The 21,288-nt window shown below is 60.2% G+C and overlaps 3 protein-coding genes across 11 annotated transcripts in view; 1 reads left to right on the forward strand and 2 right to left on the reverse strand.

The window, feature by feature from the left end:
• The window catches only part of RNF123 (ring finger protein 123), a 29,482-nt gene extending 26,324 nt beyond the window's left edge, over positions 1–3,158 (reverse strand). For 2 of the 7 annotated variants that reach the window (XM_060204708.1, XM_060204709.1), the window contains exons 1-3: positions 3,009–3,158; positions 1,507–1,646; positions 1,113–1,197 (exon numbers count right to left, since the gene is read on the reverse strand). In XM_060204708.1, coding sequence (XP_060060691.1) covers positions 1,113–1,197; positions 1,507–1,588 — 167 coding nt within the window. In that variant the 5' untranslated portion in view covers positions 1,589–1,646; positions 3,009–3,158. Of the gene's footprint in view, positions 1–1,013; positions 1,198–1,506; positions 1,647–3,008 lie in introns of all 7 variants that reach the window. The other 5 variants (XM_060204711.1, XM_060204707.1, XM_060204710.1 and 2 more) reach the window with 5 other exon arrangements.
• Positions 3,159–3,289: 131 nt separating this feature from the next.
• MST1 (macrophage stimulating 1) lies at positions 3,290–11,230 on the forward strand. Of its 3 annotated transcripts, none has more exons than XM_060204729.1 (18): positions 3,290–3,410; positions 5,379–5,517; positions 5,595–5,707; positions 6,441–6,555; positions 7,213–7,349; positions 7,425–7,545; positions 7,635–7,753; positions 7,857–8,025; positions 8,869–8,999; positions 9,099–9,201; positions 9,285–9,421; positions 9,498–9,533; positions 9,618–9,738; positions 9,830–9,907; positions 10,056–10,202; positions 10,281–10,387; positions 10,753–10,892; positions 10,998–11,230. In XM_060204729.1, the coding sequence occupies exons 2-18, from the start codon at positions 5,507–5,509 to the stop codon at positions 11,157–11,159; spliced, it is 1,947 nt and encodes a 648-aa protein (XP_060060712.1). In that variant the 5' UTR covers positions 3,290–3,410; positions 5,379–5,506; the 3' UTR covers positions 11,160–11,230. The 3 variants fall into 3 exon arrangements, with proteins under 3 accessions (XP_060060712.1, XP_060060713.1, XP_007527316.1); XM_060204730.1 differs by lacking the exon at positions 3,290–3,410 and adding an exon at positions 3,457–3,478; XM_007527254.3 differs by lacking the exon at positions 3,290–3,410 and adding an exon at positions 3,910–4,267.
• Positions 11,231–11,587: 357 nt separating this feature from the next.
• APEH (acylaminoacyl-peptide hydrolase) lies at positions 11,588–20,992 on the reverse strand. Its single transcript, XM_007527253.3, has 22 exons — positions 20,899–20,992; positions 20,655–20,787; positions 20,145–20,271; positions 19,728–19,821; positions 19,554–19,629; positions 19,299–19,462; positions 19,001–19,138; positions 18,814–18,905; positions 18,691–18,731; positions 18,487–18,608; positions 17,955–18,015; positions 16,164–16,261; positions 15,692–15,743; positions 14,874–14,962; positions 14,079–14,217; positions 13,216–13,299; positions 13,058–13,138; positions 12,611–12,699; positions 12,336–12,526; positions 12,131–12,233; positions 11,941–12,047; positions 11,588–11,856 (listed from the first exon to the last, which is right to left on the reverse strand). The coding sequence occupies exons 1-22, from the start codon at positions 20,908–20,910 to the stop codon at positions 11,751–11,753; spliced, it is 2,199 nt and encodes a 732-aa protein (XP_007527315.1). The 5' UTR covers positions 20,911–20,992; the 3' UTR covers positions 11,588–11,750.
• Positions 20,993–21,288: the final 296 nt, after the last annotated feature.

Below are 21,288 nucleotides of genomic sequence, written 5' to 3' on the forward strand. Positions count from 1 at the left end.
AAAAAAAGAGAGAGAGAAAGGAGGTTGGGTGGTAGCACAGTGGGTTAAGCGCACGTGGCGCAAAGTGCCCCCCGGCTCCCCACCTGCAGGGGAGTCGCTTCCCAGGCGGTGAAGCAGGTCTGCAGGTGCCTGTCTTTCTCTCCCCCTCTCTGTCTTCCCCTCCTCTCTCCATTTCTCTCTGTCCTATCCAACATCAATAGCAACAACAATAACAACCACAACAGTAATAAAACAACAAGGGCAACAAAAGGGAAAAAATAGCCCTCAGGAGCAGTGGATTTGTAGTGCAGGCACCAAACCCCGAGCCCCAACAATAAGCCTGGAGACAAAGAAAGAAACAAAAGAGAGAGAGAGAGAGAGAGAGAGAGAGGGAAATCATATACAAATGGCTAGATTCGGACGACAGTGATTTTCTTTCTGGCGTCAGGGTTACTGCTGGGGACCCGTGCCTGTCCAACACTCCACTGCTCCCTGAGGTCTTCCTCCTCTCTCTTTTTCTTTCTTTTCTGATAGTGACAGAGAGAGACAGAAAAGGGGAGAGAGACAGAGAGACTCCTGCAGCACTGCTTCACCACTGACAGAACTTCCCTCCTGAAGGAGGGGCCTGGGAGCTTGAACCCAGTTCTCAGGTGTGGTCATACGTGCACTCTACCTGGCGTGCCACAGCCACTCCTCAATTTCCCTTCTTCTGTCTGCGTTCCGCTGCAGCACACTGACAGGCCTGATGCGGACTGGCCTCAAGTGCACTAAGCTTGCCAGTAAAATGAGCGTGTACTGCACAGCTCCGGGTAGAAGCTACACACAGGACCAGAGTGCGGTAGACGTTTGGGCAGGTGCACATCGAACCAGAAGCTGAGTGTGGAGGAGGTGGAAGGGAGCTGAGTGCTGAGTACGCACCACCTAACCTCCCTTACAAGGAAGCTGCCAGAAAAAGAGAGAGATGCTAAGTCCGGAAGGCAGACTCTCTGGCTAACGGTCTGACAGCTGGGATGGACAGAGACTGGAACTCCAACCAGCCTACCCAGAGGCCAGGCCCCTTCTCCACAACTGCGCGCTCCAACCTCCAGACCTGGCGGGGCCCACAGAGAGGAAGAGCTCTCGACTCGGCATACCTGCTGGCGGCTGCGGTGGTGGCGCGGTCAGGAGCAGAGAAGATACGGTGCAGGTAGTCATCCAGCAGCTTCTCGTGCACGATGCCTGGGCCACCGGTCAGAGGGGAGAGAGAGGTCACATGGTCAGTGCGGCACACAGCCCTTGCTGGCCCCGGAGGCTTCTGGTCCAGAACCAGTTACTGGGTGAGTGAGAGCTCACGTTGGGTTCGTAGCCCCATGGCAGCTGGCGGAGAAGACTTGGCTAACTGGCACGATGCCTAGGGCTCACGAGAACGCAGAGCCTTTGTCGCTTTTCCTTTCCCTCAACACAAGGAGTTTTCCCACCCAAACACACACACACACACACACACACACACACACACACACACACACCCCTCGTCCTACTAGTGCTTACCTGTGACCCTGGACTTCTCGGCATCTGACGTCAGCCGATAGCTCTTTCGGGAGAAAGACACATCAGTGTTCTTGGATGCCATCCTTCATCTCCGGTGGGCAGCCGGGAGTCCTGGAGGCTGGGCCAGAGGCAGAGCCTGTCTGTTCAGAGACAGTAGGGGGTCTCCATCCTGACCTTAGTCCCGGAGCAGGTGTGGCCAGCTGTGTGCACAGCAACACACAAGCCAACTGAGGGCAGAGGGCTCCCAGCTTCCTACTCTGGGAGGGCGGACGGAGTCTGAGCCTAAGTGATAAGGCCGCACCCAGTACCAGCGCTCAGCACGGGCCTGACACAACAGGTGCCTGAGCCGTGCTTGCTGAACCAACTACGACTCCCTTCAGGTAGGCACACGCCTCGACGACTAACCAGCGAGTCGCGTGAATGAGACTCTCACTGAACCCTGCGGAAACCAGACCCAAATGTCCAAAGTGGTGGGGCCTCAGGAAAGAGTCTGTATCTTCGGCCAGAAGCCATTCTGTGCCAGCTCTTCTCTACAAGCCTCGGTGCCACGTACCCCGCCGCCAAGTGCAGTCCCCCACTGCCTGGGGCTCAGGTGACACCTTCAGCTCTAAGTGTGCTCACACCAAACACGAGGACATCTAGTTTCCTGTTTCAGGGGTCTCCCTCCTTGACCACAGTCCTGCTAGATTCCTTTTTCTTTGCCACCAGAGTTACCCCTGGGGATCACTGTCTGCAATCCACAGCTCCTAGTGCCCCCCCTTTTCTTTATCAGAGAGAAATAAAGACACGTGCAGCACCACTCCACTTGGGGCACTGCAGGTGGAAAACCAGGGGCTTGAACCCAGGGCCCTGAGCATGGCAAAGTGTGTGCTCTACCTGGTGCACCAGGCAGCTGCGTGTCCTGCTAGCCCCCCTTTCCCTTTATCTGGCTCTCTCTCTCTCCTTCTCTCTCTCCCTCTCCCTCTCCCTCTCTCTCTCTCTCCTCTTGCTCCCACTGAGCACCAACCTTCCCCGCCTCTGGCATCAGCGTTTGTGCTGCAGCGGCTCCAGAAGTTTCACGAAGTGGCAGGTGGCAGCCGCACGGGTCTGGCTGTGCGACCACCGGCTTCACAAAGCCGACACACTGCGGCCCCATTTCGTGACCGTCCCGCCCGCCTCCCGAACCCGCCGCACCGGAGCCCGCGCACAGGCGAGGCGCGGGCGACCTCCGGGCGGCAGGTGCGCGGGGCCCAGGCGGGGGGCGGCCTCGGACCCCGGCCCGGGCTCGCTGCCGCGTCCGTCCCGCTCAGGCCCCGCCGCCCAAGGACGCGGAGGGCAGCTCGGGAGGCTGCCGGGCGGCTCTGCCCGCAGGCCCGCACCACCGGCCGCGAGACCTCTCGCCCCGGCGCGGCGGAGCCTCCCGCCCGAGAAGCCGCGGCAGCAGCGGCCGGCCGAGCCCCGCACTCGCCCCGCACTCGCCCCGCACTCGCCCCGCACTCGCCCCGCACTCGCCCCGCACTCACCCCGCAGCTCCGGCCTCCGCGCCCCGGCTCACAACATCCGCCCGGCCCTCCGCTACGGCGCCCGAGCGGGGCCAAACCGCGCGCCTCCGCGCACGCGCACGCGCACTAACCGCTCGGCAGCCCGGCTCCGGGCAGAGGCTCCAGCGGGCTCGCTCACCCGGGTGTCTTGCCCGCAGTGCGGGAACGCAAGGTCCCGGGAGTCCCAGGCCAGGCCATCCATCCCGATCCTACCCATGCTTGACGGCCCCGCCCAGAGGCCCCCTAGGACTCTGAAAGGACTCTGCTACCAGGGTCCCCATACTTGTCACCCCCCCCCCCCACCTCTGGGCCAGACAGGTGGATCGCTCCCCTTCCCTGCTTGGTACCTCTGTGGGGGGCAGGGTGGCTGGCACCTCTGACCAGGTGAGAGAAGCCTCACTAGCCTTTGGTGCCAGGGAAAGGGACGACATGCTTTACTTTACCCTGAGACTGTAAGTCATCAAAAAGGGTCAGCCCAGAAAAGGCAGCAAGAGGGAGACGGGCGGGACCGCGCAGCAGATTAAGCGCAGGTGGCGCAAAGCACAAGGACCTGCTTAAGATCGCGGTTCGAGCCCCCGGCTCCCCACCTGCAGGGGAGTCACTTCACAAGCGGTAAAGCAGGTCTGCAGGTGTCTGTCTTTCTCTCCCCCTCTCTGTCTTTCCCTCCTTTTTCCATTTCTCTTTGTCCTTCCTAACAATGACGACATCAATCACGACAACAATAAAACAAGGGCAACAAAAGGGAATAAATAAATAAATATTTAAAAGAAAGAAAGAAAAAGCAGTAAGGGAAAGCTGAGACTCAGAGAAGTCTTGCATCACTGCCCGAGGGCGGCAGTCCAGGACTCTGGCAGCTCCCCAGTGAGCACTGCCCTTCCCTCCACAGCAGTCTAGGCCACCGGCGCCAGCCCCTCCAACCCAACTATCTCCACTTTCCCAACCCTGGCCCTGGCCCTACATATAGAAAAAGCCTTTCAGACACTGGCCGGGCCAGCATGAGGGCCCTTCACCTCACTCAGGGGTCAGAGGCCTGGTCCCACCTCCATTCCTGCCATTGGGTCTCAGACCTGGTCCCAGCAGGCCTGGAATGGGGGGTGTGGAGCCAGAGTCACCCAATCCCCTTGGGACAGGTTTCACAACTTCCCGGATGGTTCTGTAGTGGGTCACAGTGCAGCTTCCAGGCAGGAGGATGGGGTGGCTCCCACTCTTGCTGATGTTGACCCAGTGTTCAGGAGTCCATGGTGAGTGCCCCCCACCCTTGCCTGATCTCCCACTGTCTTCAGAAAAGGGCCCCATTCCCAGAGCCACCCTGCTCTTTAAGACAGTGGGTCTCTCCTCTTCTAAGCAGGGAGCAGTGAGTGACCATGGATCTTGCTCAGAGCTGGGCAGCCTCAGTAACACCTTGCCTACTATCTTCTGTGTGTGTTCTGGGAGGTGGCACAGTGACAAGGCTTTGGACTCTCAAGCATGAGGTCCTGAGTTCACTCCCTGGCAGCACATGTGCCAGAGGGATGTCTGGTTCTTTCTCTCTCCTCCTATCTTTCTCATAAATAAATAAAATCTTTTAAAATAAAAAAAAAAAGAATTTCTTCTGTGGTTTTGAGGCATGCATGCCTTTTTTTAACCAGAGCACAACTCTGGCCTATGGTGATACTGGGGAATGAACCTGGAACCTCTTTTGCTTTAGCCATGAAAGTCTGTTGTGTAAACCACTGTGTTGTTTCCCTGTATATATGTGTGTGTGTGTGTGTGTGTGTGTGTCTGTGTGTGTTTGTGTGTTTCCTAAGCCTAGTATGTTTTCCATAAATCAGACTTTTTTTTTTTATAGGACAGAGAGAAATTGAGAGGAGAGGGGGAGATAGAGAGGGAGAAATATTGACACCTGCAGCCTGCTTCACCGCTTGTGAAGCAACCCCCCCACAAGTGGAGAGCTGGGGGCTTGAACCAGGATCCTCATGCAGGTCCTTGCGCTTTGTACTATGTGCACTTAACTGGATGCTCCACCACCCGGCCCCCAGACCATTGTTGATAGATAACATATCTGGGCCTACTTTTGAAACAATGGCTATTTATTTATTCATGAGAAAAATGGGGGAAAGGAGAGAGAGAACCAGAGCATCATTTCAGTCCATGCAATGTCAGGGATCCAACATAGGCCCTCACGCCTGAGAGTTCAGCACTGCCCCCCCCCCCCCCCGTGCCACCTGGGCCTGCATAGGAACCCAGTTCTCCCAATCTATGCAGCAGTCTGGTCTCTGAGTGTGCTCTAGGACCCCTCCCCAAGATCTTGTGTCCTGAATGAAGTGTGAGCATGTTAATGTACATGCACTGACATGCGTGCCCACCCTGCAGGGCAGCGCTCACCCTTGAATGAGTTCCAGGTGCTCCGGGGTACAGAACTGCAGCATGTTGAAGAGCCCGGACCTTGGCAAGAGAACGTGGAGAATGTGGAGGAGTGTGCGAAACACTGTGTGACCCAAATGTCCTGCAGGTGAGGAGCCACATGACCTAAAGCAGCCGGGGAGCCGGGATGTGGCCACTGGGTGACCCTGCGCCTCCTGCCCCCAGGGCCTTCCACTACAATGTGAGCAGCAAGGGCTGCCAACTACTGCGGTGGACCCAGCACTCACCCCACACCCAGCTACAGCCTTCTGGGGCCTGCGACCTCTTCCAAAAGAAAGGTAAGCCAGTGCATAGAAGGGGGCCCTGGAAAAGGGCTGCCAGGGCCTCAGATTTTAGTAACCAGCTGACTCCCCCCCCCCCCCCTAAAATCGACTTGTATGTCCTATTGGTTGCTTTCACTCTAGACTGCTTTTTAAAAATACTCTGTTTTGGGCAGGGGTAGACAGCATAATGGTTATGCAAAAAGACTCCCATGCCTGAGGCTCCAAAGTCTCAGGTTCAATCCCTTGCACCACCATAATCCAGAGCTGAGTGGTGCTCTGGTGAAAAAAAAAATAATAATAAGGAGTTGGGTGGTAACGCAGAGGGTTAAGCGCATGTGGTGAGAAATGTAAGGACCGGTATAAGGGTCCCGGATCAAGCCCCCCACTCGTCACCTGCAGGGGAGTCGCTTCACAGGCGGTGAGCAGGTCTGCAGGTGTCTATCTTTCTCTTCCCCTCCTCTCTCTATTTCTTTCTGTCCTATCCAACAATGACGACAATAATAATCACAACAATAAAACAACAAGGGCAACAAAAGAATAAATGAATATTTAAATATATGTGTATTATTTTAACGAGAAAGAAGAGTGAGAGAAGAACGATACAGAAAGACCAGAGCCCTGCTCAGCTCTGGCTTATTGTGTTTCTGGGGATTGAACCTGGGACCTCAGAACCTCAAGGCATGAAAGTCTTCTACATAACCATTATGCTGTCTCCCTAGACCTATAACCAGCTGTCTTTTTTTTCCAGCTTATGTGCGAGCATGTATCATGGACATCGGGACCCAATATAGGGGAGCTGTGTCAGTCACCTCAGGGGGCCTAACCTGTCAGCGATGGACTCAGAAGTTTCCCCATGACCACAAGTGAGAAAGAATTCTTCAGCCTGGCGGCCGGGTGGTGGTGCACCTGGCTGAGTGCACAGGTTACAATGTGCAAGGACCCAGGTTCGGTCCCTTGGTCCCCACCTGTAAGGGGAAAGCGTCACAAGTGGTGAAGCAGGGCTGCATGCGTCTCTCTGTTTCTCTTCTTCTCTATCACCCCCTTCCCACTCAATTTCTACCTGTCTCTATCCAATAAATAAATAAAGAATTAAAAAAAAAAAAAAGAGGGAGTCTGGCGGTAGCGCAGTGGGTTAAGTGCACGTGGCGCAAAGCGCAAGGGCCGGAGTAAGGATCCGGGTTCGAACCCCCGGCTCCCCACCTGCAGGAGAGTCGCTTCACAGATGGTGAAGCAGGTCTGCAGGTGTCTATCTTTCTCTCCCCCTCTCTGTCTTCCCTTCCTCTCTCCATTTCTTTCTGTCCTATCCAACAACAACGGCATTAATAACAACAATAATAATAACAAGGGCAACAAAAATGGGGGGGAAATAGCCTCCAGGAGCAGTGGATTCGCAATGCCAGCACCGAGTCCTAGCAATAACCCTGGAGGCCAAAAAAAAAAAAAAAAAGAATTCTTCAGCCTGTACCTGACTGACCCAGAACCGCTCACCCGCCAGCACTGCCTTAGCTCCCTGTCCCCAGGTACAGGCCCACATTCCAGAATGGCTTGGAGGAGAACTTCTGCAGAAACCCTGACAAGGACCCCGGTGGTCCCTGGTGCTACACCACAGACAGTTCCGTGCGCTTCCAGAGCTGCGGCGTCAAGTCCTGCCTGGACGGTAAGCAGCAGCCCAGGGCATCCTGAGCTGGAGGAGCTCGCCCCCAGCCTTGCCCTCACCCCTCCCCGTCCCCAGCCGCCTGCTTTCGGTGCAACGGGGAAGACTACCGCGGGGCAGTGGACCACACGGAGTCCGGACGCGAGTGTCAGCGCTGGGACCTGCAGCACCCGCACCCGCACCCCTTCGAACCCAGCAAGTGCGCGCGGTGCGCCCCGGGCTCCAGGTGGGCTCCGAAGGGGGTCCCTGCTTTGGGCTACACCCAGGCTCCCGGCCTTCCCGCTTCAGGTTCCAGGACAAGCATCTGGACGACAACTATTGTCGGAATCCGGACGGGTCTGAGAGGCCCTGGTGCTATACCACCGACCCGCACGTCAAGCGGGAGTTCTGCGGCCTGCAGCCGTGCGGTAGGCTCCCGGGGGTGTGCGGGAGGCGGGTGCGGGCAGCGACCGCTGCAGCGTCCAGCGGGAGCCCCGGCCAGACCTTAGTCCTGCTCGGGGTGCTTCCAAGGGGCCACGGCACCGCCGCGCCTCGAGGACATGACGTTCAGCTGCTTCCGCGGGAAGGGCGAGGGCTACCGGGGCACAGCCAACACCACGGCGGCGGGCGTGCCCTGCCAGCGCTGGGACGCGCAGAGCCCACACCAGCACCGCTTCGCGCCCGAGAAATACGCGTGCAAGTACGCAGGCGCGTGCCCGGAGCCTAAGGGGCGTGGCCTGTGGCGGCGGGGCGTGCCCGGGGCTCAGTGGGCGTGGTCTACAGGGCTGCGGGGGCGTGGTCGTGGACAGGTTTTGCTTGGGGGCGTGGCCCGTGGCGCGGGGGGGAGGGGTTTGCTTAGGGAGTGGCTGGCTCGGACTGAACGGGGCGTGGCTTGTGGGGGCGGGGGCGTGCCCGGGGCTGAGTGGGCGTGGTCGACGGGGGCGGGGGCGTGGCCGTGGAAAGGTTTTGTTTGGGGGCGTGCCCGGGGCGGAGTGGGCGTGGTCGACGGGGCGGGGGCGTGGCCGTGGAAAGGTTTTGTTTGGGGGCGTGCCCGGGGCGGAGTGGGCGTGGTCGACGGGGCGGGGGCGTGGCCGTGGAAAGGTTTTGTTTGGGGGCGTGGTCTGTGGCGGCAGGGCGTGCCCGGGGCTGAGTGGGCGTGGTCGTGGAAAGGTTTTGTTTGGGGCGTGGCCTGTGGCGGCGGGGGCGTGCCCGGGGCTGAGTGGGCGTGGTCGACGGTGTGCGGGGGCGTGGTCGCGGAATGGTTTTGTTTGGGGGCGTGGCCTGTGGCGGCAGGGCGTGCCCGGGACTGAGTGGGCGTGGTCGTGGAAAGGTTTTGTTTGGGGCGTGGCCTGTGGCGGCGGGGGCGTGCCCGGGACTGAGTGGGCGTGGTCGACGGGGGTTGCGGGGGCGTGGTCGTGGACAGGGTTTTGCTTGGGGGCGTGGCCCGTGGCGGGGTGGGGGGGTTGCTTGGGGAGTGGCTGGGACTGAACGGGGCGTGTCCGTGTCCGTGGCGGCGGGGCCGACTGAGGCGGGCGCCTCCCAGGGACCTTCGGGAGAACTACTGCCGGAATCCCGACGGCTCGGAGGCACCGTGGTGCTTCACGTCGCGGCCCGGCATGCGCGTGGCCTTCTGCTACCAGATCCGACGCTGTGTGGACGATGTGCGGCCGCAGGGTGAGAGGCGAGCCGGGCTGGAGGCCGGGGTTTGGGGGGACGGGGACGGGGACGGGGCGCCCAGGCACCTGACACCCGCCTCCCCGCCCCCGCGCCCAGATTGCTACCGAGGATCGGGCGAGCAGTACCGCGGCTCAGTGAGCAGGACCCGCAAGGGCACCCGGTGCCAGCGCTGGGCGGCGGACACGCCGCATAAGCCGCAGTGAGTCCCAGGCCCAGCCCCGGGCGGCGCCCCAGGCGCGGGGCTTCCTGCGTGAGCGGTGGGCTCGCCTCCCCTCCGTGCAGGTTCACGCCCGCCTCCGCCCCACACGCCCAGCTGGAGGAGAACTTTTGCAGGAACCCCGACGGGGACAGCCACGGGCCCTGGTGCTACACCACAGACCCCGGGACCCCTTTCGACTACTGTGCTCTAAACCGCTGCGGTGAGCGCCAGCAGACCCTCCCCCGCCCCCAGCACCCCAGGCCGGGGCCCTGACCCCGCGAACTTGCGTCTTGCAGATGATGACCGGCCGCCATCCATCCTGGAGCCTTCGGGTGAGCTCCCGGCCCACTGAAGGCTCTGCCCCTGCCCACTGTGTCCACCCCACCGGGGCTTCATCCAGCCCGTGCCACCCCCAGAGCCGGTGTCCTTTGAGAACTGTGGCCAGAGGGTGACTCGCCAGCACCACGTGGGCGCCCGGCTGCGGGTGGTGGGGGGCCAGCCCGGGAACTCTCCCTGGACCGTCAGCCTGCGCAACCGGTGAGGCCTCGCCCTGGCCCAGGGCCCCGGGGGTCTGGCCTCTGGCTTCCGCTGGCACACAGGACCCCCGTTTGCACGTGCGCTCTCCCAGGCAGGGCCAGCATTTCTGTGGCGGATCCTTGGTGAACCAGCAGTGGGTACTGACTGCCCGGCAGTGCTTCTCCTCCTGGTGAGCCTTCTTTGCAACTGGACACCTCCTGTCTCACCTCCTGTCTTCGTCTTGCCCCTAGTCGCCCTCCCCTCCCTGGGAAAGCCAGCAGGTGACCCAAGGGGCAGCAGAGTGAGTCACAGATGACTCAGCAGAGCTTCTCTCCCAGCCACGTGCCCCTCACTGGCTATGAGGTGTGGTTGGGAACCCTGTTCCAGAGCCCACAGCCCGGGGAGCCAGACCTGCAGCAGATCCCCGTGATCAAGATGGTGTGTGGGCCCGCCGGCTCTCAGCTACTCATGCTCAAGCTGGAGAGGTTGGTGACAAATCAAGAGGGGTGAGGCGGGGCTGGGCCTTGTGGCCAAGGCCCTGAGTGTCTTCACTGCTGCTAAAGGCCTGTGACCCTAAACCAGCGTGTGGCCCTGATCTGCCTACCGCCAGAGCGGTATGTGGTGCCGCCAAGGACCAAGTGTGAGATTGCAGGCTGGGGTGAGACCAGAGGTAAGAACAAGGTGCGGGAGTCGAGTCCGGTGGTAGCGCCGCGGGCTAAGCACACGTGGTGTGGCGCAAAGCGCAAGGACCGCGCAAGGCTCCCCACCTGCAGGGGAGTCACTTCACAGGCGGTGAAGCAGGTCTGCGGGTGTCTGTCTTTCTCTCCCCCTCTCTGTCTTCCCCTCCTCTCTCCATTTCTCTCTGTCCTACCCAACAACAATGACATCAATAACAACACCAAAACAACAAGGACAACAAAAGGGAATAAATAAAAAATAAATAAAAAAAAAGAACAAGGTTCAAGGGCTCGGACCAAGCTGGAGCCAGGCTTGATTCCTACTGAATGCCCTCACCTTCCGTGCCCTCCACCGCAGGGACAGGTAACAGCAAAGTCCTAAACGTGGCCTCACTGCGGGTCATCTCCAACCAAGAATGTAACGTCAGGCACAAGGGGCGCGTGCAGGAGACGGAGATGTGTACGGAAGGGCTGCTGGCCTCCGTGGGGGCCTGTGAGGTCAGGAGCCGGGCGCTGGCCAGCCTGGACAGTGTTCTACCCCACCGTCAGGGGGCTGGTCTCTGCCACGGTGCAGCACCCCTCACTGCTTCTCTCACTTACCAGGGTGACTACGGGGGCCCACTTGCCTGCTTTACCCATGACTGCTGGGTCCTGGAGGGAATCATAATTCCCAACCGAGTGTGCGCTCGGTCCCGCTGGCCAGCTGTCTTCATCCGAGTCTCTGTGTTTACTGACTGGATTCACAAGGTCATGAGGCTGGGCTAGGTCAGCCACAATCCAGGGACCTTGGTGAGGACAAAGCCTCCTGTCAGACATAAAGCTACCTTGCCTCTCCATACCTGTGCAGGGTGATTCTTAGCCTTTGCTCCTAGGGGACATGTAGACCACTCCCAGCTAGGGTCTGGGGGGTTTGAGCCCAGTGGACTCTGCTACGGACAGCGAGGGAGGGAGGGAGGAGGGGGACCTCACCAGTCCCCTAGATGCGCTGGTGAGGAAGGGTGGGACCTGGCACTTCCACGGGAGAGAAGAAGCAGAGGGAGCATGGCTGCTAGAGTTCCAGCGACCAAGAAAGCAGCAGATGAGCCTCATGGTCTCCTTCAGCCCCACTCTGCGGCTCCCACCCCGGGGCTAGTCTCTGCACCCCAGTGGTAGGGCTGGGGGAAAGGGATGGCTTGGCACACAACTCCAGCAGAAACCAGACTGTCCTTGTTTATTATGACGCTCTGTTCACAACCCTCGAGTCCCCAGACACACAACCGAGAGCCCGGGAGGCCTCGTGCTGCCCTGCCAGGCCCCGAGGCTCTCCAGAAGCAACGTGTGGCGCAGGCCAAGCAGCTCATGGAGAGAGGCAGGGCTTCAGCTGCCCAGGTGTGTCCGCAGCCAGAGCACGGCATTCATGAAGCTGTCCGACTCCACCTCCACCTCTGACATCGCGTGGGTGCTTTTGGGGTAGAGCAGGAGCCTGAAGGGGTGGGGCAGCAGTGTCAGAGGCGGGAGGGTCCTCCCCTGCTCACGTGCCCTCTGCACCCTGACCCTCTGTACTCACCGAACGGGCACTTTGCGGGCCTTGAGGGCACGATAATACTCCAGGCCCTGCTTGAAAGGCACTCGCCGGTCCTCCTGGCCCAGCATCAGCAGCAGTGGTGTCTTCACCTGGGAGTGTGGGGAGTAGGGATGAAGCGGGCCCCACACCCTGGACGGCTTGGCCACGCACAGGTCGGGGTGGGGCCGCGTACCTGAGGGGTGTACTTAATGGGTGACTTTTCCAGCATCTCAGCCCACACGCTGAGGTCTGGCAGGCAGTCGCTGCTGTAGGGGAAGCCGGCCTCCACAACGCACCTGTAAGAGTTTGTGCGGACTCAGCCCCAGGAGCTGAGGCATGTGGGGGGTCGCGCCTGTGTGGTGTGGAGAGAGCACTGGGGCTCTGCGGCGCACACCCACCAGTCAGGAATATCGGTGGAGCCCATCATGGATGCGATGTTGATGACGGGGTTGCGTGTCACACAAGCACTGTAGGTCTCAGGATACTGACCAATCAGGTGACAGGAGAGGAAGCCACCGTGGGAGCCCCCCATCAGGGCCACCCGGCTTGTGTCAAAGTGTTCCTCCTGGAGCACCTGCTGCACTGCGAACTACAGGGGAAGCAGAGACACTGCAGCCAGCCACCTCTCCCGTGGCTGCGCCCCCCGCTTGTTCTGAAGCCCCGGCCCTGCTACCTGGACATCCTTCACGTCCTGGCGGCCCACGTTGCCCGGGAGGGAGAGGATGCTGTCCTGGCCAAAGCCCGTGGAGCCACGATAGTTCACTGGAGCGGGGGTGCGGGAACAAAGTCAGGTGACACTCCTAGTGTCTAATCCCCTGTCTGTGAAGTAGCCTTAGTGGCAGGCGCAGCACTGACTGTCAAGAAGGGGTCAGGAGACGGGCGCTGCCGCCCAGAGAACACAAGGTGCTCTCCATGGCAGCCTCCAGGTACTTCATGACGGAGTGGGGCCAGAGCGACTCCTGCTGCTGGCTAACAGGTCGCGGATGCCGAGAGGACTGCAGACTAGGATGGAACCCATGGAACTTGCACGAATCGAGTCCACTTTAGGAACCCCCCACCACCCGCCACCCGCCACGTCCCATCCTAACCCCAGCTAGAGCTCTGGGGGCTGCTCACTCACCTAGCAGCACTGCAAACCCCATCTTGCAAAGCATGGCTGGGAACAGCATCCAGGCGGTGACAAAAGATGAGTGGGGGCCCCCTGCAGAAAGGGAGCAGAGGGTGAAAGCCAGCCACAGGGGCGCAGGGAGGGCAGGGGCTCTTGGGCCAGCTGCCTACCATGTGGCATGACCACCATGGGCACCTGGCTCTTATCTGGAGGGTTGCTGGGCTGCAGAAGGATTGCTTCAAAGTCGAGGCCAGCTGTAGGGAGAGGACAGTGGTCAGTCGGGCCAGCGCTGCTGTCGGACGGTTTCCCCAGCCAAGGCCTCAGCTCTAGTTGGGGCTCACCTCTAGAACAGAGGCCTGGACCCCAGTAAGTTCATGATTCCTGCTGTAGCAGGCAGCCCCACCCCTGCAGGGATGGTATTCTGGATAAAGTGTGGTACAGAGACCTAACACAAAGTCTGTCTTCCTAAAGATTCTTGCCCCAACTTTTTTTTAAGAAAATACTTATTGTAATGAGATGTACAGATGAAAGGCCACTGAAAGCACTGCTCAGCTCTGGTTCATGGTGGTATGGGGGATTGAACCCGAGACTTTGGACCTTCAGGCATGAAAGACATTTTGCATAAGCATTCTTTATTTTTCCATTTTGTTGCCCTTGTTTATCGTCGTTGTTGTTATTGATGTCGTTGTTGGATAGGACAGAGAGAAACGGAGAGAGATGGGGAAGACAGAGAGGGGGAGAGAAAGACAGACACCTGCAGACCGGCTTCCACCGCCTGTAAAGCGACTCCCCTGTAGGTGGGGCCGGTCCATGTGTTTTGTGCCACGTGCGCTTAACCCGCTGCGCCACTGCCAGGCTCCCCCTTTCCACAACTTTTAATTTTTCTTGGTGATACTTAGCTCTGATGTGGGGATGCTACTCCCTGTGACAGTCCACAAGAGGGCAGAGGTAACCCCAAGAATCCCCACCAGGTGAGACCAGTCAGATACAATGCTTTGTGCTGCAGAACTGGTCTCTGTCCCGACCAGCTTACCATACTGCGCATTCTCTTGCTCTGGGGGTGGCTGCAGTACCCGGATGGACCAGGAGATGTCAGGAATGGGCTCGGCTTCCTCCAGGGACACCCACAACACCTGCTGCTCCTTTCCCGCAGGCGGCAGGAATCCAACTTTCTGCCAGGGACAGAGTACAGGCTGCTGTCTTTCTGCCCGGCCGGCCTTCTCTACACAGGCCGGGAGATGGGTGGGTCTCACTGTGCCGGCTCTCTACCCACTTCTGGGGGGCACAGCGTGACCTCCTGAGCTGGTCTACACAGAGGTCAGCTTCTTGGAATTGTTGTCTTCCTGTGCCCTGCTCTTCCGGAGGATGGGTACTCTCCCACGTGCTGTGCCTTCCCTTCCCTGGATGGCAGAAGCTCAGGGACTGTGCAGGGATGGACCTACACTTTGGTGTTTTTTTTTTTTTTTTAATTAATTAATTAACTTATTTTCCCTTTTGTTGCCCTTGCTTTTCATTATCATTGTTATTGATGTCATCGTTGTTGGATAGGACAGAAATGGAGAGAGGAGGGGAAGACAGAGAGGGGGAGAGAAAAGCAGACACCTGCAGACCTGCTTCACCGCCTGTGAAGCAACTCCCCTGCAGGTGGGGAGCCGGGGGCTGGAACCGGGATCCTTCCGCTGGTCCTTGCACTTTGCGCCACCTGCGCTTAACCCGCTGCGCTACACCCTACACTCTGGTTTTTCAGTCTGAAGAGGCCCATTCCTTGACCTGGGGAACAGCCTGCACAGAACTCCCACCTCCTGCTCTGGGACCCAGCAACACTCACTAGGCTCGGGGGGAGGCTGGGTGTGGAAAACTGCGCCACCATGAGGTCCCGGTCAACCGTGAGCAGCTTCCAGCTTCCACCTGAGCCCCCTGCGGAGGGCAGAAGTCAGCCAGCACTTGGTAGCGGTCACCACCTTTCCCCCCATCACCTGCTGAGCCAGCATTCCCAACGGAGGCTCTGTAACCAGGTGCCCCCGGGAAGCAAAGGGAGAGTGTCACAAACACCCAACCGCCCACAGACCTGGGTGAGTTTCCCGCTCGGTCTGCGGCAGACTCGAGCTGAGCCCGAAGCCGCCAAGCTGCGAACCAGACCAGCATGGCAGACCCTGCACCTGGTGCCTACAGCCTGCTGGAGTGGTAGCCAGGCGCAGAGGGTTGAGGGCACCGGTCATGGGCAGTGGGGTTCAAGCAGGGCTGTGAGATGAGATGTGGCAGTTTTGGAACTGCTATCTTGGTAGCTTTGGAAGGAACGGGTTAAGCAGGGCAGGTACAGGACTTGAGAGACCTTTAGGGGCAGAATCACTAGGCCTGGGGAAGAGGGACAGTAAGGGCCCACCTGGGGCCCTTCACTCGGGCCTTGGGGTGGCAGAGGTGTCTCCCACCGAGACGGGGCACCCGAGGTTTGGGGAGGGAGATGACTGGCGAGTCTTGGCAAATGGCTTGAGCAGGGTGTCTGGACTGGGTTGAGTTGGGCATGGAGGTAGTCTGTCTGTGAGTGACCAGAGGCCTTGTGAGCCTGTCAGAAAAGGCTGTGGGGCAGTCAATGGTGCCCTGCATGCTTCAGCTCCATCCCCACCCTGGCCTGGCTGGCCTGCTCACCGGCCGTCAGGGAGATCACACTGCCCATCTGGGTGTCCACAGCAAACAGGTCCTGAAGTAAAGGGAGGCCACGTGTGGCAGCAGATCCAAGCGTCCCGTGCCTCCTGCCCCGCCTCCTCGCTACCCTCTGAGGACCCCTAAGCCTGGTCAGGTCAGCAAATACGGCAATGGCTTCTCAGTGCAGCAGAGGGTAGCCTGAGGGCCTGGGTTCAATTCCCAGCCCAGATATAACTTGCTGAGTGACCCTGGACAAGGTAAGGAATGTCCCTCTCAGCTGGCCTCAGAACCAAATGCTACGACACCCCAAAGGAGGAGGGCTCCGTCCCATTTCCAACACGGTGGTAGCCCTCTCCTCACCCAGCTAGAAAGCCGAGGGCAGGGGAAGTGGTTCTGCCTCAGGAGGAAAAGGCACCCAGGAGTTCCTGGGGGCTGGTCACGGGGGCTCCCTCTTAACATGGCCAGGGCCCCTTACCTGTTGGCTACGCTGAGCCGAGTCAAAGACTACCCTCTGGCTGTCAGCTGCCCAACATCCCAGAGGCAGAAGGCTGCAGTAGATACCAGAGAAGTTCTCTGCAAAGGTGAGAGGGCTGAGGTCACACCCAGGGAAGGAGGCGTGGGGTCAAGACTGTGACACAGATGGGTAGATGGGAAATTCACATCTGTACTGAAAGGCTGACCCGCATACGGGCACAGCTGAGGCATGAGGAGCTGCCAGAGGGAGGGGCTGCGGAGAGGGCTGAGGACCGCAGAGCCCTGCCTGCCGCAGGAGCTTCTGATGAAACCGGGCCCTCAGAAGAAACGCACTGGAGTTCCTATGAGTGCTCCCTACTTTCCTCCCTCGCTACCTAGTGAGAGGAAGGGAGACCACAGCTCTGGTCTTCTGCAGCGCCAGGGAATGAACCTGAGGCGACCGGTTTACAACGTGCACTAACCCTGCCGAGACAGCTCCCTGCCCGCTCCGAGCTCCTCTTACTGGGCTCCCGATAGCAGCCAGCACTACCTGACTATCCACGACTCTGCTTAGCAGTGAGTAAATCCTACCCTTTAGTCTATCACCATTTATTTGACCTTCACCGATTTTTTTATTATTATCGTTTTTAACTAGAGCACTGCTCAGCCCTGGCTTATGGCGGTGTAGGGGATTGAACCTGGGACTCTGGAGTCTCATACATGAGTCTGCATAACCATTATGCTATCTACCCTTGCTAAAATTGAATGAAGGTAGCCACCCCTCCACAGATGAAGAAACAGGAGTTCAGACAGGCCAGGACACTGTCCAAGGACAAGGTCCAAGGACCCAGACAAGCTCCCATTAACCCAGAGAGGAGGCGGCCACTAGGGTCCCGGGCTAGGCCGGTAGCAGAGAGAACAAGAGCGTCTCAATCGCAGTGTCTCTAGGGTGGCCCAGCAGCCCCAGCAGAGCTGTCAGCATCTGAGATGGTGACAGGAGCCCACTAGCTGAGACTTCCTTCCAGAGGCCCCAATGTGTCAAGGGCCTGTCTGGACCGAAGTCAGGGAAGGCACTGGAGGAGTGGGAGAATGTGGCTTCCCCGGGCTCGGAGTCTTCCATGGAGGACATGCCGGCCCCATGGACTCTTTTGAGGCCCCTTGAAGGAGCACTGGCTTTAGTCAGTCACTGGGAAAACCAGGACAAGTGCAGTGGCACCGTCTAAATCCTCATCCGACTTGGGAACTTTCATCTCAGCTCTGGGTCCGTCAGGTTTCTCCTGCCAGAACCACCTCCTACGAAGATGGTCCCACTTCCTCCGGAGGCCGGCTGGGGGGCCGGCCTGGCAGCAGAGCTCCAGACTTGCAAGCACGAGGACCCACGTTTGATCCCCAGTTCTGCTTATGTCAGACTGGTGCTGTGGCTCTAGCTACCTTGTATGGTACATATGCAGACAAAGACGGAGCTGGATGCTGGCACACTCGTCGGAGCACGTTACAGTGCACAAGGACTTGGGTTCAAAGCCCCCCACCCCTCCACACACACACTCATGGTGGGGAAGCTCTGTGATCGGTGAAGCAAGTGCTGCAGGCGCCTCTCTCAGTATTTCCCCTTCCACCCTGGTTTCTCTCTTTATCTGTCCAATAAATGAATGGATAAGTAAAACATTTTTAAAAGACCATTTCAACAATAATAACTATAATGAAACTAAAACAAAAATAAAAAATCTGGCCGAATCCTGGGAGAGGTGAGGCAGCTGATGCCGCACCAGGAGGGCGGGTGGCAGGAAGCAGAGCTGCTGGCTCCGTCACTCACCTCCCAGCTGCCTCGGCACGATGTCCACCACCACCGAGGTGACCTTGGTGTACCAGTCATACTACAAGAGAACACAGTGGTCAGGCCACCAGGAGAACAGCAGAACCGCCCGGTACGGGCTCTAGGCCGCTCCTCGTCTTCCTGCATGGTCTCAGACAAGAAATGGGAGGTCCTGCGGGGAGCCTGGCGTCTCTCTTCTCTGGAGACCTGGCCCTCCGCTTTCTACACGGGGTTCCGAATCCTCTGAGTAAGGGCCCGGGCTCTGAAACTGGCCCCCGTATCCCAGCTTCTAATGGCCAAGGGCAGGTGAGAAGCCAAGGGAGGGGCATCCTCGCAGACATGGGTGCAAAGCCCAGCCAAGCCGGACTCTTAACTTCTGGGTCCTGCCTTGAGAGAGGCACCGGCAGAACTCACACCATCACTGCCAGCCAGGCCAAGAGCTTCACTGAGGGCCCGGGGGGAGACAGAGGTGACCCTTCAGTGCTCCCCTGCTCCTCCTCTTGCCGACCCCCCTCCCCAGCCCACAGCTCACCATGCACAGCTGACTGCACTGGTGGTGGGGGACCAGAGATGGGTACCGCAGGTAGACGATGCGACACTGGTCTGGACTCAGTCGGGGAGAAGAGACAGCCAGAGAGTCGTCGGAGAGGAGCTCTGGGACAGAGGGAAACATGAACATCGCGCGATGCAGGCTTGCAGGGCCAGTGTGTCAGCAAAGCACAGGTGGGCTACTTACCACACTGCCCCCTGGTGAGGTCCACGTAGTACAGAGCTGACCTGGAACCACCAGAGACATGCTCAGCTTCAAGACCAGCCTGAGCTGCAAGGGTCCCTGCCCTGCCCTGCCCTGCCTGCTCACCTCCGATTGGAACAGAAACGAATGCCCAGCCGGAAGGGCTCGTGCCACCAGCCAACGAAAACCACCCCCGTGTCTCCGGGCGCCCAGAATGCCTGCAAGCAAGACCCCAGGGGAGGTGTGAACGAACAGGTAAGGGCTCAGGCAAGGTCCCCAGACTCCGGGAGTGAGGCGGGCTGTCGGCGCTCACCTGTCCAGGGGACACCTTCTCTGGAACACCCTCAAGCACAGAGATGTTGCCACTCTCGACATCCAGCACACAGAGCACAGGAGTGCTCTTGGAAACCATCGTTTCTCCCCAATCTTCATAGAATACGAACTGATCCCCCTGAGGACACAAGACACTCGCTGCTGTTTGCCAGACCCTGCCCTGCTTCCCGGAAGCTGATGCCTCCCCAGTTCTGACAGGCACAACGTGTGGGGAGAAGCACACAGCTCCTAAGTCCTGCCCTGTGGGGCCACGATGAACTGGCCGTGGCCTTGAGCACCTTGACAGCTTGGTCTGGCTTCTTCGGTCTGGCCATCTCATCATCACTGCCACTGATATCCAAGGCTTTGGTCTGAAAGAAGGACTCAGTCTTGGGGCGTTTCTTCTCTGCCACATACAACAAATGTGTCTCCGAGTGTGACCAGGACAGGCAGCCAAAGCAGTCTGGGTGTAGGAAGGCCGGTCATCAGGGGGAGCCCTAGGCCTCCGACGCCCCTTCTGTCCACCCTGCCTGCTCACCAGCCAGCCGCCTCACCATCCTCGTACACGGGCCCGTGTTTCTCCAGTGCGGACAGGTTCAAGCTCTTGAGCTTCCGGTTCTTCTCCCACACCTGAGGACACCTGGGCGTCAGGCTGCCTGCCTCCCCAAAGGCCTCATCTGTGGGCCTGAGGCCCTGGCTGCCTGTCAGCGGGTTGCAGGTGGACTCACCTCTAGGAACTGTTTCTCCTCCCCAGGGCTTGTGCCTCCCGCCTTGCGGAGCACGGCTTTCATGGCACCTGAAGGAGAGTCTCTGCTCAGCAGCCTGAGGAAGGGGACAGGAAGGTGAGGATTATGTCCCCCTTGCCCTACAGGCCACAATCTCCTGGCTCCTCAGGCAGCTGGCCTTGCTTCCCCCTGGGCAGAGGCACTGCTCTCCGCAGCCTCCCTGAGACGCATGGGCTCGGTCTGGACCCGAGTCTGCAGCAAGCTCCAGTGTTTATCAAGGGATGTCACCAGAGACAGGTGAGCTTCCCGGCGGGCAGGAACCTGGTTCCTGCCCGCCCCGAGTGCTACCTGCACCCACAGACTTTCATAAAGGTGTCCTGGTGGCCGGGGCCGTGGCCTCGGTCCCGTCCTCAAACTTACTCCCCCCGGGTCTCCACACTGTTGCCCGCAGGCCCTGCAAAAACCACCGAGCCCCCGTCGTGGAACACCAGGTACTGGCGGCAGAATCGGATGTTCTCCATGCGTTCCAGGTCCCTCTGGGTCCATTCTGCAAGCAACAGCGGAAGACCGGTCACCTTGACCCACCTGGGCCACAGCCCCCGCCCTGCCCCAGCTCTCCTGCTCCCCGGGGCTGCCCGCACCGCCTCCCTCATCTGCTCTCTATTCCGGGTGCAGGACGGGCAGCACCCGGTGGCAGAACAAGCCTAGGTCTCCAGAGCCGGGGCGGATGGCCGCTTAGAGCAGCCTCGGCACTCCGGGTCGCCGTGCAGGCGTCAGGGCAGAGCGCGGGGTGAGCCCCCGCACCCACCCTCACCCCGCCGGCCGGCTCCCTTCCAGCTCCTCGCCGGAGCCCGCCGTGCTCCGCACACACGCGCACGGCGAGCAGCGCGCCCCCGGCCCCTCGCCCGCGGCTCCCGCGCAGCCACGCACCGGTGTGCACCGTGCGGTAGCGGCCCCCGTACTGCGTGGTGACCTCGGGGCCCAGGCAGGCGGCGCTCAGCGCGGGCTGGCGGCTGAGGCCCCGGTACAGCGCCGCCGCCTCCTCGGGCTCGCTCAGCAGCACCTGCGCGGGGGACACGGCAGGGTCAGGCCCGGCCCGGGCCGCGGGGGCGGCGGGGGGCGCGGGGGGCGCGGGGGCCGCGGGGGCCGCGGGGGCCGCGGGCCGAGCCCTCACCTGCCGCTCCATGGTGGCTCCGGCCCGGGGCGAGGCGGGGCGCCAGCCCGGAAGTGAGGCTGCGGGGCGGGGCGGTTGGCAGAGGGCGGGGCGGCGGGGCCTGCGAGGGCCGGAGTGCGGGGTGGACGGGCCTGCGGGAGAGGGCGGGAGCCGGACTGTTGGCGAGAGGCGGGGCCTGCGGGAGCGGAGGTGCGGGAGGCGTGCGGGGCGCGGGGCGCCCAGGCGTGGGGCGGGGCTGGCGCCGAGCCCTGTGGGTGCCCCGCAAGGAGGGTGAGCCCCGGGGTGTGCTTATCAGCGCGGGCCTCTGCCCTGCTCTGCTATCTGGGCCCGCTCAGCCGCGCCTTGCAGGGGATCGTGACGCGAGAGCTGCCTGCCTCCCCAGGATTAAGC

This window comes from Erinaceus europaeus, chromosome 12 (genome assembly GCF_950295315.1).
Source record: "Erinaceus europaeus chromosome 12, mEriEur2.1, whole genome shotgun sequence".
Taxonomy (NCBI): Eukaryota; Metazoa; Chordata; class Mammalia; order Eulipotyphla; family Erinaceidae; genus Erinaceus; species Erinaceus europaeus.